Below are 18,131 nucleotides of genomic sequence, written 5' to 3'. Positions count from 1 at the left end.
TGAGTTTGAGGCCAGCCTCAGGTACATAGTGAAACTCCCTCAAAAAACCCAAAGCGAACAAAACACTATGTACATAGACAGTGATTTTTTTTTTTTTAATTTTGTTTTTGAGACAGGGTTTCATTATATAGCCCTGGCTGGCCTGACACTTGCTATGGAGACCAGGCTGGTATCTCTCACAGACACACCCCTGCCTTCACCTCTAGAGTACTGGGATTAAAGGTGTGTGCCACCTGCCTCAGACAATACCTCTCATTGTTACTCACTTCCCCAAGACCTTTCTATATTTGTTTATTGTACATGTAGGTGTTTTCACATGTGTGTGGAGAACCAGAGGGACTCTGCTCTCTCCCTGTCATGGGTCTGGGACTAGAACTCAGGTCTTCGGGATTGGGGGCAAGTACTTTTTTTACCCACTGAATCGGCTCTGAGTTCCGTGAATTTGCTTCTCACCAGCCCAAGACGTCTCTAAACTGTTACTCCTACAGATTTTGTAGGTGCCTTGGGTTTTTTCTATACCCAAGAGAATATCACCTCTGACGGACGTTTTACTCCTTCCTTCCTTGCGTACCTTTGATGACTTCCTCCCATGGTTAGTCTGGTAGACCTTGATGGAGACTTGGCTGGATGAAAACCTTCACCTGCCTCCTGCTGTCAGGAAGCAAAGATTCAGGCTTCAGCGCAGGTTCCTGTTAGCTGTGGGCTCTCTAGCGATGCCTGTGCTGTGATAACTAACCCTTCTCTTCCTACTGTGCTGAGTGACTTTGTCAATGAGTGTTTGGTTTTTACCAAATCCTTCCTCAGCACCTATTGAGAGGAGCATTGACTTTTCTATTAACATGGTGATTGCTTTATGTCTATTGATTTTCAGATATTAAGCCAGTTTAACATTCCTAAGTTAATCCTAATCATGATCCATTGTTCAGTTTTTTTTTTTTTTATTTTTATTTATGTTAAAGATTTTTTTTGTATATCCAAGAGATATACAAAAGGTATTTTTGTAATGCCAAGAGATATTGGTATGTTTTCCTTCTGTGTTAGCACCAGGGTAAGTGCACCTGTATGTCCTAGAACTATTCCTTCCTCTTAAATCCTGTGAAGGAATCTCTAAGACTGTCATTATTTTCTCCTGTAATAGGATTTGAATAGGCTTCACCAGTGCAGTCACTAAGGCATGGGATTTCTCTGGAATGTTCTTAGGAATTTAGTTGTTTTGTTTTTGTTTTGTTCTTTTTCCCTTGTTACAAGCTCTAGTTGTCTAATACTTGAATTTGTGTCTTCTAAGGGTTTTTTAGGAAACAGTAAAAGTAAATAGGGAGTTCTTTATAACATGTCCCTTGACATTTGCCGTCTACGTTGACTGTGGTCATGTTCCCGGTCCTTCTCATTATCGTGCTAGTTTGTATTGATCTTGTGCATTTGATTGATTTTTCCAAGAGCCAAATTTTAGTTCATTCATTTGCTCTTGGTTCTTCATCAGATCTTCTCCTTCATTATTTCCATTTTATCATTATTTTCTTTCTTTCTACGTACTTCACAAGCTTATATAAATGATTGTGATCTATCATGAGCAAATAAGACTATAAACTATTGACAATATCCTTTCACAGCAGTGTTTGGTCCATTAACAGTTAAGATAATACATATTTGGATTTAAGCCTGCCAGTTTAACACAGCTTCCTGATATCATCTGTCTTTTTTCTCTGTTCCTCACTCCTTGGCTAATATGAGCATTTTAACACAATAGTCTAAAAACTTCTGTATTTGGGGCTGGAGAGATGGCTCAGTGTTAAGAGCACTTGCTGCCCTTGCAAAAGGGCCTGTGTTTGGTTCCTAGCACCCATATGCAGCTCACAGCTGCCTGTAACTCCAGCCTCAGGAGATCTAACATCCTCTCTCAGGCTCCACAGACACCAGGCATGGACTCAGTACACATATACAGGCAGGCAAATACTCAGGCACATAAAATAAGTAAATCTAGAAAATTCTAGGTTACTAGCTAGGTTGGTTGTCTGACTGGCCATCTCTGTACTATCACTGATACTTAGGGGCTATAGTACACATCTTTAACACACAATTTACTTCATGTTAATATTTGATTATATCTATCAAAACATGGGTAGGGGTGGGGATGTAGTTCAACTGGCAAAGTGCTTGGAAGTCTCAGGTCCAATCCCTGTACCATATAAACTGGGACTGGTGGCTTTTACTGATAATTCCAGAACTTGGGAGGTGGTGGGAGAAGGATCCAAAGTTCAAGATGATCCTCAGCTACATAGTGAGTTAGAGGTTAGCCCAGGATACAGGAGGCCCTGTCTCGAATAAATAAATGATAGGAATCTGGAATAGTTATAATTCTTTGCTATTCTTTTCATATGCACATATACACACATATACATATATAATCTTTATTCAAATGTCTTCTAATGAAATTAGGATTATATATATGAAGATTGAAGTAAATTGCCAGTATTTTGTATTTATATTTATATTTATATTTATTTTATATTTGTCTATGTGGCTGGTGGTTTTTGTTTTCTTTGTGTTTATTCTCATTTGGCTTGTTGAACTTACAGGATTTGTAAAATAATATTTTTCATCATCTTTCAAGATTTTCAGCAATTACAGTTTCAGGTATTTTTCCATCCATCTCTCCTCTCATTGGGAGACTCCAGTTCCAGCTGACTACGTCCTGAGGACGGGGTTTACAGGTGTGCTACCACACCTGGCTCTTACTGTTCCTCTAAAGACTGTAACTGGGTTAAGCCCCCACCACGGGGTCTCAGATCACCTAAATGACCTCTTCCATGACCCCGTACACAGGAGGGGTCAGGACTCCAAACCTTTCCATTTTAGGGATCATAGTGCATAACAGATGGGGGAAGGGAGCCTCATTGTCATTCTTAACCAGGGTTGTGAAAGAGTTCATTTCTTCCCACATTTCGCCATTTTCCAGAACCTTCCTAGTGATTCTGATGAGAAATAGCATGGAGGCACACACCTCTAATTCCAGCACCCAGGAGGCAGAGGCAAGCTAATCTCTGTGAGTTTGAGGCCAGCCTGGTGAACTCCAGGACAGCTACATAGTAAGACTCTGGAGAGAGAAGAAAATGGCAAAGATGGGGCCTGTTAAGCACTGTGAGAATTAGACCACACTCAAAGTTTGAATTAATTGCTATAAAGCTTGTTTGTGTTCATCTGTTATAGAGTAAAAAGAAAAACAAAATCTCTTTTTTTTTCTTTTTTAAATTCCCTACTGTGTGCCTGTGACTGAAATGTTGATAAACATTTGTCCCATACAGATTGGGTCATTTAATTTCAACCACAAAACAAAAACAAAAACAAAAAACTGACCAAGGGTATTTTATTCAATTCTTCAAAGACAGAAACAAGTAGAGAGAAGTTAAATAGGTCACATGGATAGATCCAAGTCACACAACAACATATCTACCTGTCGATACCCATGCCTCTTTCCAGAAATGGCTACAAGGAAGGGAACCATGAACTCAGCCCCCAGGTTTGAGGAGCATTTGCTGAGGGACAAAGGCTGGAACCCATTCAACGTGTCTCTAACTGAATCCAGTAATGGTGATCCCCAGGAGACTGAAGCTTCAAGCTTAATTATCTGTAATGGAGGCTTTCTGGAACATTCTGAGTGTGTGTCACCAAGCCTGCATGTGTTCCCACCTTGCATTGTGGCTGAGGCTCCTGTCTCCACCCAGAAACACACATCTACAAACCTCTTAAATGCAATTGCCCCTCAAAATTTTGGGGGGAATTTGCTGAAAGTCCATATACAGTGTCACCAAGGGAATACTCCTCCTCCTCCTCCTTCTTCTTTTTGGTTTTTGGTTTTTGGAGACAGGGTTTCTCTGTGTAGCTTTACGCCTTTCCTGCAACTCGCTTTGTAGACCAGGCTGGCCTCAAACTCACAGAGATCCACCTGGCTCTGCCTCCTGAGTGCTGGGATTACAGGCGTGCGCCACCACCGCCCGGCTAGAATACATCTTCTTTAAGTGCCACAGTGATTGTGTGAGGTCAGAGGACAACATGGAGGGAGGGATCAGTTCTCTCTGCCCACCTTTCCATGGATCCCAGGGATCAAACTTGGGCCACTAGGCTTGTGTAGTAGGGACTTTTACCCACTGAGCCTTCTGGCTGGCCCAAAAGGGCTTCTTTCTTATTCCCAGGTAGGGGTGTTTAGAATAGCTCAGTAATGCTAACATGCTGGGACCAAGCCCATCCTGTGTGGTCCCAAAGAGCACACTTTGCAGCAGGCACACATGAAAATGGAAGCCCAGGCTCCAAGCCCCAGGAGAGTTTAGTCAGTCTTCCAGGCCATAACGTGGTGACTTTCCTAGGTTATAAAGTTGTCTGTTTAGTAAAAGTATGCTGTGAACCTTTTAACATACCATAATTGCTTTTCCTAATTTCATGTTACCTCTTTGATCTTGGAGACTCTGTCTTAAAAGTGAAATCTATAAAAAACAATTCACAAGCATGCACAGGCCAAAGTCCCTGCCCCCTGTTTGGAAAGGCTTGAAGCTAGAGAGTCAAAGCCGGACGCACTCCCGCAAAAGATGACAGGCAGATTTTGTAGTGTTTGATTCCAGTTACCTTAGGCTCCTTTTGTGTGTGTTTTACCTTCTTGGCACCATTCCTGGACAGGATAGGATGTCTTCTGTGGGTCACACCTCTCTTAGTCAACCTCCACAGCCTGGCTCAGACAGCATCTCTCCCTGATGAGCTGGCCACTCACTGATCCCCCAGTTCCACCCCGTGTAAACAGCTCCCTGAGTCAATCTGCTTGTTTCTCATGTAGTTGTGTCGTTGTACATGTGAATAATCAGTTCTCTTTCGCATGACTACACATCTGTTCCCATCACCTTTGTCAGGTATGTGTGGCCAGAAAGGAACTGTATTCAAAGTCTGTCTGGGATGATTCCTGACTTGTTTACTAGCTTCGAGTAATTTATCTTCAGTGTGTGTGTGTGTGTGTGTGTGTGTGTGTGTGTGTGTGTGTGTGCATGCTTACGTATGTACATTAAACGGTGGCTTCTACCTTTCCAGAGTGAGAAGCCCCACATGTAGTAGATGCCTAAACATTATTCACTATCAACTTCTTTTTCAATTAATTTTACAATTAATTATTGAGTACTTACAGTATGTTAAACCTTTTTGTGATGCCAAAATGAATAGGTATGAGGCAATAAGACAAAATTCCCTTTCTTGGTAGAATTTATATGCTGTGGGACAGAAAGAAAAGATACAACAGGTAAATAAATAATGAGTCCAGAGGAGAGGATTGGGTCCTCGGGGACCTGGAGTCACAGGCAGTTGTGAGCTACTCAATTTGGGTGCTGGGAAGCAGACTCGGATGCTCCTGAAGAGCAACCAGTGAACTAGTTATCTTTTATTTGGGTCTTACCCTTTCAATCCCCCTGCCTGGGCCTTCTGAGTTCTGGGATTAAAACAGGAATCATTACACTCATCTTTATAAATCTTACAGTCAGCATTAACCTTTTTTTTTTTTTTTCTTTTTTCGAGATAGGGTTTCTCTGTGTAGCTTTGTGCCTTTCCTGGAACTCACTCTGTAGCCCAGGCTGGCCTCAAAATCACAGAGATCCTCCTGGCTCTGCCTCCCGAGTGCTGGGATTAAAGCCCACCACCGCCAGTGCATTAACATTTTTTACTTTTATTTATTTAGTGTGTGTGTGTAAGTGCCATAGCATGTGCTCACCTGTGAGTGTGTGTGTGTGTGTGTGTGTGTGTGTGTGTGTGTGTGTGTACATGCCCATAGCATGCATGTGGAGGTCAGAAGATGACTTTCAGGAGTGGGTTCTCTGTTTTCACACATAGACCTAGATCATCAAGGCTTGGCGGCAAGTGCCCTTACCTGCTGAATATCCTCATTGGCCCTTAAAGTTTATTTTACGCTTTATTTACTGGAAAAGCCCCTTTCATTTCTTAATCTCAGCAAGAAAGTTACCACTGGAAGTTTTCACTTTTCCCTAGCTGCTAGCAATTTGCCTTTCAGGGCTGCTAGTGGAGGATGGCAGCCAGAACAGAGTTGACAGCCATGGTTCCCTTCAGGGCCCTGTGTGGGGACTTTGTACCCTCTTCAAGTCTTACTTGATGTCTTTATGCTGTACAATATCGAGTCACCCTCCCCAAGTAGTCTTTGCAAACCAACTCGTCCTTTTGTTTTTGCTGTTCCAAAACTCTGGGCAGCCTGTGTTTTCCCGTCTCTTGGTAAGGAAGATCCATCCTCTACAGTGCGAGTTCATCCCTCAAGCGCTCATTCACCTAAGCACGCCTGCCCTCTTGTGTCCAGAGAGGCTGCTACAGCAGGACGGAGTTAGCAATCCTGCTGCATCGAGCACTGGTTCTAGGACCAGGATCAGATTCCTCCGAGGGCTTACTCACCTAGGCCACACATGCTTGTACAGTTTGAGCACTTTGAAGGAAACTCAGACATGAACGAGATGTCCCTGAAAACTGACCCACCCTCTGTCCTGTGCCTGTGTCTTCCCAGAAATTGCACTCAAGGGTGCCATCCAGCCTGTATAGACTGGAGCAGATAAGTCACTCTGGCTTCCGAATCTCCTTGTGTAAGCTGATCCACCCTGTGGAAAAGCTCATGAAGTCGTTTGGACACCCTCTTACAGCTTCACCATCTTACTCTGAGACCCTGCGGATTAAAGTTAGGCTGTGCGAGCAGACGGTGTCGCGCACTCTCAGGCTCTCAGAGGGAAGATGGCCAGTGCCAGGTTTGGGGTGAGCCATGACGTGATTGAAATGCAGTCTCAGCTCTCAAGCCATTTTGTTCTCATTTATTGAGGTGGATGAGAGTTTCATGTGGCCCAAGTTGGCCTTGAACTTACTGTGTAGCTGAGGATGACCTTGAACACATGGTCCACTTTTCTCTACCTCTGATGCACTAGAACTACAGATGTGACCACCACATCTGGCTGTGCTTCCAAGACTTTGCCTTGATGTGACCCCCTTTTTGAACCCATCCTTCCTAGTCCATTCCAGGCTCCCTGTGGTTGCACAAAGACACACATCATTCTGCTGGTGTGGTTTCAGGTATTGCATGCATGCTTTTTTTGTCCATAAGAAGACATTTATTTTAGTGTTTTAGGAGAGAGAAAATGAAAATCAAACCCCTGTTTCTTTAGATATTAATGTATATGAAAAGCCTAACATATTTTTAGTGTCAAAAGGAAGTTAGTATAAAGAAAAACATTAAGTAACATATGTTAAAGAGTTTGAGGCCGGGCGGTGGTGGCGCACGCCTTTAATCCCAGCACTCGGAAGGCAGAGGAAGGTGGATCTTTGTGAGTCTGAGGCCAGCCTGGTCTACTGAGCGAGATCCAGGAAAGGCGCAAAGCTACACAGAGAAACCCTGTCTTGAAAAACCAAAAAAAAAAAAAAAAAAAAAGTTTGAGTTAGCCACTCACAATGTGTACATTTATTTAAATATCAGATGTACTCCATAGATATATACAGTTTTACCTTTCAGCTAAAAACCCAAACAAGGGAACTCCTAGGGATGATTCAATGGTTAAGAGAAGAGCACTAGCATGCTGTTTTTCAGAGGGCCTAGATTTGGTTCCCACCACCCACATGACAGCTCACAACTATCTGTAATTTCAGGCTCCAGGGATTCTGATGCCCTCTTCCAGCCTCCTCAAGCACTGAACATATGTGGTATAAGGTATACATACATACATGCAGGCAGACTATTCATACACATTGCCTGTGTGTGTGTGTGTGTGAGAGAGAGAGAGAGAGAGAAAGAGAGAGAGAGAGAGAGACAGAGACAGAGACAGAGACAGAGTATTTGCTTTTCAAGACAGAGTTCTCTGTGTAGCCCTGACTGTCCTGGAACTCACTCTGTAGACCAGGTAGGCCTTGAATTCAAGAGATCTGCTGGCTTCTGCTTTCTAAGTGCTGGGATTAAAGGTGTGCACCACCACTGCCTGGCTAAATTTAAAATATCCAAAAACTATAATACAAAGAACCAGCAAGATGCCTCAGTGGGTAAAGGTGCTTGCTTCGAAATCCTTGGAACTCATACAAAGGTAGAAAGAGAGAACTGTTGATTAGAGTTCCTACTGTTCTGATAAACACCATGACCAAAGTATGTTGGAGAGGAAAGGATTTATTTCAGCTCACAGCCTATAGTCCATCACTAAGGGAAGTCAGGGCAGGAACCTGGAGGCAGGGACTGAAGCAGAAGCCATGGGGGATGCTGCTTCCTGGCTTGTTTAGTTTGATTTATGTGTATCAGAACCACCAGCCCAGAGATGGCCCACCCACAGTCATCTGGGCCCTCTCAGAGCAATCATTAGTCAAGAAACTGCCCCACAGGCTTGCCTATAGGCCATCTGATGGAGGCATTTTCTTAGCTAAGACCCCTTCTTCCCAGGCATGTCCAAGTTGGTGTCAAGTTGCTGAAACCAAATGAACAAAACCAGGATAAGAACCAACTGCACAAAGTTGTTCTGTGGTCTTCACTTGTGTGCCACAGCACAAGTGTCTGCACACATCACATACACACACAACACTGAGAAACTGAACACAATAAAAACAAAATAGTAAGTGAGTAACAGTTTAGATAACAAAAACGTAGATAATAGTACTCAGATATGCCAGAAAGAATGGGGAGGATATAAAATGGTAGACATCTGAGCCCAAGTCATCTGCTCTGTCATAGAAGAAGAGTTTAGACAGGGTGATTTTCAAATAGAAGTTTGTTACCTGCCGTTCTAGACACTGGGTAGTCCAAGCGAGGGCAGGGGCAGACTCGCAATTGTCTGCTCCCTCTGGCCCCTCTTCTGAAAGCTCTAAATTCACCTTTGAGAAATGATCTGAGGGGCCTGGCCTGAGTCTGGGATCTCAGACATCCCTTTAACACTCTCCATTGTCGACCTCCGCCAGCGATGCCGATGCTCTGCCTCGCACTGCTCCAGCTGAGACTGAGCTGCCTGTCCACACTAGCCACAGCACAGATCTCAACACAATTCCACATTGTCTCCAACATTTAGAAAACTCCGTGAACCAGGGTGTCAAAGTCTACTTTCAAAGCCATGTTCAAATTTATACATGTAGATTCATCTATGTTTAAAAGTCTCAAGTAAAATTTGTAAAGCACAGATTAGAAAAAGGAGGAAAATGTCTACATTCTTAAGTGCCTAGCAATGTAGCCTACTGATAGCCTCCCTAATTACAAGTTCCTCAAAGACCTGCCAAACAGGGATCTAGTTCTGTCTGCTGTGTAAACACATAGCACCTATCCCCTAGCATCCATACACACACACACACACACACACACACACACACACACACACACACACACACACACACACACACACCCTCAGGTTGCCAAACTTTTCTGAAAGAGAATCTAAGAGCATGTGGGGTACCTAAGAAGCACCTGTGTATGCAGGAGCCCAGTAGCTACAAAGTAGCCATGTCAAAGTTGGGAGGGGCTGCCCCAGAGAAAAGGAAATCACAGCTGCTACTTTGCCAGATCCACAGTGTGTGTAAAGTGCTGTGCGTGGCTGCCTGGACTGTGTGTACATGTGATGACCTGTGCGTACATCATTCCTCTAGGGTTCTTGGAGTCTCTGGATGACTTTTACATTCTTAGCAGTGGCTTGATACTGCTACAGACCACCAACAGTGTATATAATAAAACCCTGCTGAAGTTTGTGGAACCTGAGACTCTCCTGGCCTGGCAAAGAGTCCGTGTGGCCAACATGATGGCAGACAGTGGTAAGGACTGGGCAGAGATCTTTTCAAAGCACAACTCTGGTAAGTGGTTCTATGTAATAATCCTCAGGCATGCACCTATGTTAATTAAGCTTTCAGTTGTTAATCAGTTGACAAGTTGATATACCCATGTTGCCCTTGTGTCTCCCAACATTTCAGGTACCTACAACAATCAGTATATGGTCCTGGACTTGAAGAAGGTTCATATCAAAAAGCGCCTTGATGAAGGCACTCTGTATATCGTGGAGCAAATTCCTACATACGTAGAATATTCGGAACAAACCAATGTTCTAAGAAAAGGTACCATCTTCCCAGACTGTCAGGACTGAGTGCCTGTCTGTGTGTTCTGGTATCATTTCTGTTGTTGTGATACCCTGAGAGAAAGCAGATTAGGGGTAGAACGGTTTATTTCACTTGCAATCCCATGTTACATTCCATCATGGTGGAAGAGTCAAGGCAGGAATCTAAAGCAGCTAATTCTTCATGTCTGTAGTCAAGAGCAGAGAGGAAACACACCCATACACATGCTTACCACTCAGCCAGCTTTCTCTGCTCTTCCATAGTCCAGGATCCAAGCCCACCTACTTTTAGGCTGTCCTCCAGACAGGCACACTGATTGAAACCATCCCTCACTGAGGTTCTCTGACTGGATGAGTCTAGGCTGTGTGAAGTTGAAAGTCTATGTATGATGGGAAATGTGCCATGTGACAGTGGGTGATGGGTCTGTCAGTGACAGTTATCCTGGTAAAGAGTTATCATGTTCAGCACAATGTGTGAGAGGGTACCTCATTCTCTCATGGGGGGTCGGGATGCCAGTCGATCCCCTCTGACCTCTAACAGCTCTAACATTGCCTTCTGTCTTGAATTCTGGAAGTTAAGTTTTAAGTTCCACTCAGCACATTTCTGTGGGGTGTTACTCTGACTCAGGTGTGTCTATAAACTCTGGAGCATCATAGAGCAAAGGTCATGAGTCCAGAATGGGGAGAACTGGAACAGGCCTGATGTACTGGGCCTAGCAGAACCTAACTAGAGAGTACCATTAGTGTGAGGGGTCAGAGATGGTGGCTTTAGCCATCCAGGGTACAGTCCAGACAGATGGAGCCCAGGAATTGAATCTTGGCTTCCCAACAATCTCAGGTAAATGTCTCAACCTCTCCAACCCCTGCTCTCATCATATATAAGTCTGGGCAATTGTGATGCAGACCTACCAATCACTTACTCACTATTTTAAATGCCAGAAGTCAAAAGTCAAACGTTATTGTCTTGCCTACTGCATTACTTGGTAGAAAAATATGATCCAAACTAAACTAATTTGGTAGGAAAAAAGCTTCCCCCAAACTACAAAACTGGGCTTGAGTGGTCTTCTGTCTTCACCCCCTCATAAAGACATTGCTTATCATGAAAGTCATTTTTTTGTGTCTCTGTGACAAATCACATGATGAAAACTTAAAAGAGGCAAGATTTATTGTGAGTCACTATCCTGTGTAACAGGTCCACAAGTCAAAATTTAAAGACTTGCCACTTTCCTACTTCGACTGTTTAAAAGTGTTTTCCTTGATACATATTGATTGTCTGTAACATCAGATTTCACGCTGCCATTCTTACCCAGGTGCGTGCTTTTAGCATTCTCTCCCTCACTTCTACCCACGCTAATCCCTTTCCTCTTCCAAACTGTCCCTTCTGCTTTTATGCCTTATTTTTCTCTGGGCATGGGCGAGACACGTCGAGTTTAATTAGGATGATTGACAGCAGCTTGGGTAACTTGCCAGTGGTTACACTACAGAGGAAAATGTCTCTAGGTCCCCTTAGGCCAGTGGTTCTTAACCTTCCTCATGCTGAGACCTTTTAATACAGTTCTTGTTGTGGTGACCCCCAACCATAAAATAGTTTTGTTGCTACTTTATAATTGTAATTTTGCTACTGTTATGAATTGCAGTGTAAATATCTGCTATGCAACCCTCAAAAGGGTAGTGACCCACAGGTCGAGAGCTGCTGCTCTAGACACCCTTCCTCATGTTCTAGACACCCTTCCTCATGTTCTAGACACCCTTCCTCATGTTCTGTTGCTTGGTCTTCACAGGAAAGTTCCAGATAAGCATCATGTTAACCATTCCACTGAGAGGATAAAAGGCTCAGGAAGAAATAGGAGATGCTCTCAAATAAAGATACTGTGTAACCATTCTTTAAATTAAAAAAAAAAATACCTCCTAGCCTTTGAAAGCAGCTCTGGGATGGAGGTAGTATTGCTTTTGAGAGGCAAGGCAGGCAACTGAGCTTGGTATCTTGCTTACAAAAGGGGATGGTAATGCTTAAACATCACCAGGTTGATCTGGAAATAAATAAGCTTTCATAATAAATCTATCTATCTATCTATCTATCTATCTATCTATCTATCTATCTATCTATATTTATTTATTTTGGGTTTTTTGAGACAGAGTTTCTCTGTGTAGCTTTGGAGCCTGACCTGGAACTCACTCTGTAGCCCAGGCTGGCCTTGAACTCAGAGATTTGCCTGCCTGCCTCTGCCTCCCAGTGCTGGGATTAAAGGTGTGTGCCACCACTGCCCAGCTTTTTTTTTTTTTTTTAAATTATGAGACTTTATGAGAAAGTGAAGGACAAAAGAGACATTGTTTTGAGAGAGCTGTTCTTATAGTATTAATTATCAATAATTCATTTAATACAAAGTCTGGCACTGCTGTAAGTAACTGCAGCTGCTTGAACACATTTAGTGTCTACAGTGAGCCTTAAAAAGAAAGGATTATTTATTTGTATGATACTGGATTAGTTACATTGTATTGTTGTGATAAACACTGTTGTTGCTTGAATTCTAAAATGATCTTTTAATAAAAAAACCCTGGTGGCAGATAATAGGGTAAATGCAGAAAGATCAGAGAGACAAAAGAACAAGCCATTGTCACGTCTCACCTCTAGGACTCTTCAGCCTGAAAAAGCTCTAGCCAAAAGGCCTCAGGTCAGCTGAAAGGGGTCCAGCCAAAAGCCTTTCTCCTGTCTCCTCATGCCTTATGTACCTTTCTCCTCCCAGCCATCATTTTCTTCCTAGTGCTGGGATTAAAGGCATGAGTTCTCCAGTGCTAGGATTAAAGGTGTGCGCCACCACTGCCAGGCTCTATTTCTCTCCTAGATTGAGTCAATCTCATATCGTCCAGGGTAGCTTTGAACTCACAAAGATCCAGAAAGATCTCTGCCTCCTGAGTGCTAGGATTAAAGGTGTGTGCCACTACTGCCTGGCATCTATGTTTAATCTAGTGGCTTGTTCTATTCTCTGATCTTCAAGTAAATTTTATTAGGGTATACAATAAATCACCACATTTCCCTTTTGTCTAAAATAATAAAAGTTACAACTAATATAAGAAAAACTACATACAATAAGTATATATATTATATACAGTCACCTGGCGGTGGTGGCACATGCCTGTAATCCCAGCACTCGGGAGGCAGAGCCAGGAGGATCTCTGTGAGTTTGAGGCCAGCCTGGGCTACCAAGTGAGTTCCAGGAAAGGCACAAAAACAAAAACAAAAACATTATATACAGTCAAGAATTACATTAACAATGTTCAGTCCATTAACATTTGACAAATTCAGAGAAAATACTCTATTATCTATCCTATTTTGGTGAGTCCAAAGTGTTGTACCTAATTCACTTTCTATCCTAACTTGTATTACCAACTGAAAACTATCTTTTGATGTCTTTCAAACTTTTACACTTTACACCTCTTTAGTGAGTTTCTTTTCTGAATCTGATAGCAAGGAAAACTATAACTGTCTATTCTTCAACTCCCTCAGAGACTCCAGAAGGAAATAATATTTACTGAGTTAGCAGAAAGTACAAATAAGCGAGTTCCAAAAAATGTGAGAAATGACAGAAACAGCTGGCTGCCTGGACAGTCACCGAAGGTGCCTCTGCAATGTTGGGGCATCCATCTTCAGCCTACAGGCCTGGTATATCTGACAGACTTTTCTATGAAGCAGGATTTTCTGAAGGGCCTTGCTACCTTGTCTTGGCAGAGTTTGGCAGTCCTTTCTTTTGTGTCCTGCTTGTCCATTTTGGACAGCATACTGTCAGCAGTCAAGCAAGGACACTTTCTTGCCCAGTGGCTAACTTTTGCTGCAAAGAAAGTAAACTCAATGTAGACTTCAATGCCCATCATTTTCTCTGAAGTAGACTAGTGCTGCCAGGAGCAGGCATGTTTCATTGTCATTTTAAAAAAAAGAATTTATGTTATTAAAACACATTAATTGCCATATTCTGTAGATCTCTGAAATGTTTAAAGATGACCTGTCTATCTATCTGTCTGACTTTGAAAGTATACCTAACCTGACTACAAGTTTGATTGTAATAGGTGACTAACTACTAACCTGCATTTCTTTATTTCCAAATTAGTTGGTAATATTAACTTTCAAGGACTAGCAATTTGCATTACATTGCTAAATGAGCTATGTAGGTACAAAAAAATATTTAAGACTAGTAGTTGCTTTTTAAAAGTAGATTCAATAATTTACCTTTTTATCTTAATATATATATACATATATATATATATATATATTATGTATATATATATATACCCTCTTTTCTTTTCAGAGAAGATTCAATAATTTACTTTTTTATCCTATCATTTCTATATCTTTTTTTCAGATTCAATCATCTACCCTCTTATCTATATGCTCTTTTTTTAAAAACAAGAATCCTGAATCTAATCTTCTTTGTTTAGCTTTTTGTCCTGACCATTATCAATTAGCAACTTGTAACCAACCATCCTAAACAATGACAATTATCCATAATCCATATTTTGGGAATGTGGGCATAGTCTTCTAGGCTAATTCCTGCTGATTGGGGGCACTGGTAATCTTATGGGGACACAAAGAAAATTTAGGATTATGGTCAAGTCTTGATTGGAATAGTCTGTGAGGTTGTATCATTTCAGCTAGCCATCTCAATAATTGTCCTGAGCAGTTTGCAGTCCAAAGCTGATCTTTGGATGGTATTTGTCAGCTTGGTGGCATTATCATCATCCTGATGGGATCATCATGTGGGGTCTCATCATGTTTTTGGATACTTCAAAGATCACATTGGGTTAGATTATTCCTTTTCTTGGTCATTTTTTCTGGGTAGTTCTCTCATCTTTTTTTTTTTTTTTTTTTTTTTAGCTGAGGATTGAACCCAGGGCCTTGGGCTTACTAGGCAAGCGCTCTACCACTGAGCTAAATCCCCAACCCCTCTCTTCTTTTTTGAATGCTTATTTGTCCAAAGGTCTTTAAATTCTTCAAGATGATTGTTTTTATTTTCCTGAAAGACAAAAACAAAACCTTTCCCCAACCTTAACTTTGGGGAGGTTCCCAATCTAATCTTTAGCAATTTTGATTTATAGTTTCTCCTGATTTTTTTGTTCTCTCTTATATAACTGTTTTATCATCAGAGCTGTATGGGTTTTTTTTAATAGTAGATATTAGGTTCTTTAATTGTTCTGGGAAGGAGTTTCCTCCACAATTACAGGGAAAGACTGGATGGAATTTGACATAGAGGCCTGTGAGAGTCACCTCAGGGCATTTCCTGAGGGGAAAAGATTACCTTGTCTGTCCCTTGTTGATCTACATTAATTAGTCCAGTATCTGTTTTTACCACATAAAGACATAATCCAGAAGGGAAGGGTATTCTGTTGGGATTATTCCTTGAGAAAACATTATTTCTAGAAACACCTTGTTTATAGTCCCTTTTTAGGTGACCTTGTTTACCACAGTTGAAACATTTGCCATTACTATTTTTCTTAGTAACCTCTGGAAATCACCTCTCCTATCCAAGATCATCATGGTCATGAGATTCAATATTAATTGTATCTTAGATCCATTCTTCCAAGGGTGCTGATCTTGCATTTAATGGCCTAATTACCCTTTTGCATTGTGCATTAGCATTTTCAAAAGCCAGAGATTCAATTATTATTTGTCTAGCTTCTGAATTTGGTATCATTCTATTCATTGCTGAAGTCAATCTTTGTAAAAAATCAGTGAAGGTTTCTTTGGGCCTGTATAACTTTAGTAAATAACTCAATTTTCTTTCCTACTTCTTCAATTCTGTCCTAAACATTAAAGACTGCCATTCGGCATAAAGCTAGGGTATGATCATCATATAAAGCTTTGTCTTTGAATATCAGCAAAATTGCCTTCTCCAAGAAGTTGATCTTGGGAGATTTCAAGACCTCTAGCTCTACTTCATTGTTCAATGGTCTTAGCCTCAAGCTCCTACCAGGTCCTCCATTGTAATTGGGGACCAGCTTCTAAGACTGCTGTAACCAAATCTCTCAAGTCTTGAGGGGATGATTCTATTACAAGTTGACTATAAGTTTAACATCTGCGTCACAAAAGATGAGTGGATGTCATATGAGACTATTGCTTCTTTGAATCTCCTCAAAGCTAACATTTGCACAGGAGTCCAGTTAGCTCTTACACACAGCCTTGAGGATATCTATCACTGGGTTGTTCCTGTAAGGTTACTGGATAGATTAAGGTTGGCTATTTGAAAGCCTTAGGCTGTTTTTCTGTAACCTTATAATGCAATGTTGAGATTGGTTCTCCTTTAAATTCTTCTGTCTGGGTCTGTATATCTCTATGATTTGTTTTACCAAGTTTTCTAAAACTTTTATCTTGGCACTCATATTAACCAACATTTTAAATGATAAAACAGAAATGATCAAACAAATAATATTTATAATTGACATTACAGAAATCCCATCAACATTATCTTCTCATGTTCCATTTTTAGACCATCAATCATATTATCAAAGACCAAACTCCCTTCATTGTAAAAATGTTTCTCATTTTTTAATGTGTGTGTGTGGGAGGACTTTCTTTCAACTAATTCCTCCTCCCTTTAAGAAATCCCAATTGACTCACCAAATCTGCTGACAGTGACAGTTCAGATGACGGTAAAGTGAGACAGCCACCTAGTGTGGCAGCAGCCAGAGGAGGTGGTACAGGGAAAGCCAACAAGAAGAAACTAAAGAGCCAGCTGTCTGCACAGGGCACCTGTGAAAGCAGCTAATTCTTGTGGTTTTGGAGCCCCAAACCTATGGAGTCTGCTGCACAGAGGCTGCAACAAAAACCTAGCTGGCAGGGCAGGGACTCTGGCTACGTAGCTCTGGCAAGTGGCTTTTTCATGAATTCATGTCCCCAAATTTGGATGCCAGATGTTGCTCTAATCTTAAATGGTCTTTTAATAAAAACCCGGAGCCAGATATTGAGGCAAATGCTGAAAAGATCAGAGAGAGAAAGAAACAAGCCACTGCCATGTCTCATTTCACCAACTCCATGAATCCTCTGATTGGATGCCTCTGAGTCCTCAGCCAAAAGCTCTCTAGCGAAAGGGTCAGTTGTAAAGGGTCCAGCTGAAAAGCCTTTAGTTACTGTCTCCTCATGCCTTATATACATTTCTCCACCCAGCCATCACTTCCTTCCTAGTACTGGGATTAATGGTGTATGTGTCACTACTGCCTGGCTCTGTTTCTCTCCTAGACCAAATCAATGTCATGTAATTCAGGATGGAACTCATAGAGATCCAGATGGGTCTCTGCCTCCTGAGTGCTAGAATTAAAGGTGTGTGCTACCACTGCCTGGCCTCTCTGTTTAATCTAGTGGCTTGTTCTGTCCTCTGATCTTCAAGCAATTTTATTAGGGTACACAATATGTCACCACACATCATCATCAAAAGTGACTCACACAAAGGTGTATTTTGGCTGATGGCTGCAGAGGGAGAGTCCACAATGGCTTGGGAGGTATAGCAGCAAGCTGCAGGGGCAAGAAACTGAGAGATCATATCCTCAGTCACAGGCAGGAAGCAGACAAAGCAAACAGGAAGTGGGGCCAGAATATAAACCCTCAAAGCCCACCCCCACTGATGTACTCCCTCCAGCAAGGCTGTACCTCTTAAAGTTCCCATAACCCCCAAACAGCACCACTAACAAGAAACCAAGTGTTCAAAGATAGGAACCTATCGGCAGCACTGGTCACTCAAAACACTACACATGCCAAAAAAACAAAACAAAAAACAAAAACAAAAACAAAGCACTGCTGACATTATAAAGATGAAGACATTAGCACAGAGAGGTGAATAATTTGGCCAAGGTCACATACCTAACAATGTTGGAGCTAGGCTCTGAGTCCAGTCAGTGTCACTTATGAGTCTGTGTGACCTAATGTGTCCTAGCAATGAGTCTGTCTTCACCCAATAATTTCAGTATTGTCCTTATCTCCATTCTGCCTGGTGCTGGTTCTGTGCCCGGGCAAGGTTAAACATTTGCTTTGTCTCTATAGTTTCTTCATGGATTAGGAGAGTCCCGCAC

At 41.9% G+C, this 18,131-nt stretch overlaps 1 protein-coding gene across 1 annotated transcript in view; it reads left to right on the top strand.

Moving 5' to 3' along the window:
* Positions 1-18,131, top strand: part of Plbd1 (phospholipase B domain containing 1) — a 56,477-nt gene that overhangs the window by 33,342 nt on the left and 5,004 nt on the right. The window contains exons 7-8 of the mRNA XM_036182426.1: positions 9,622-9,822; positions 9,940-10,080. Of these exons, the coding sequence (XP_036038319.1) occupies positions 9,622-9,822; positions 9,940-10,080 (342 nt within the window). The remainder of the gene's footprint in view (positions 1-9,621; positions 9,823-9,939; positions 10,081-18,131) is intronic.

This window comes from Onychomys torridus, chromosome 3, assembly GCF_903995425.1.
Source record: "Onychomys torridus chromosome 3, mOncTor1.1, whole genome shotgun sequence".
Classification (NCBI taxonomy): domain Eukaryota; kingdom Metazoa; phylum Chordata; class Mammalia; order Rodentia; family Cricetidae; genus Onychomys; species Onychomys torridus.
This window is presented reverse-complemented; position numbering and strand designations above follow the sequence as displayed.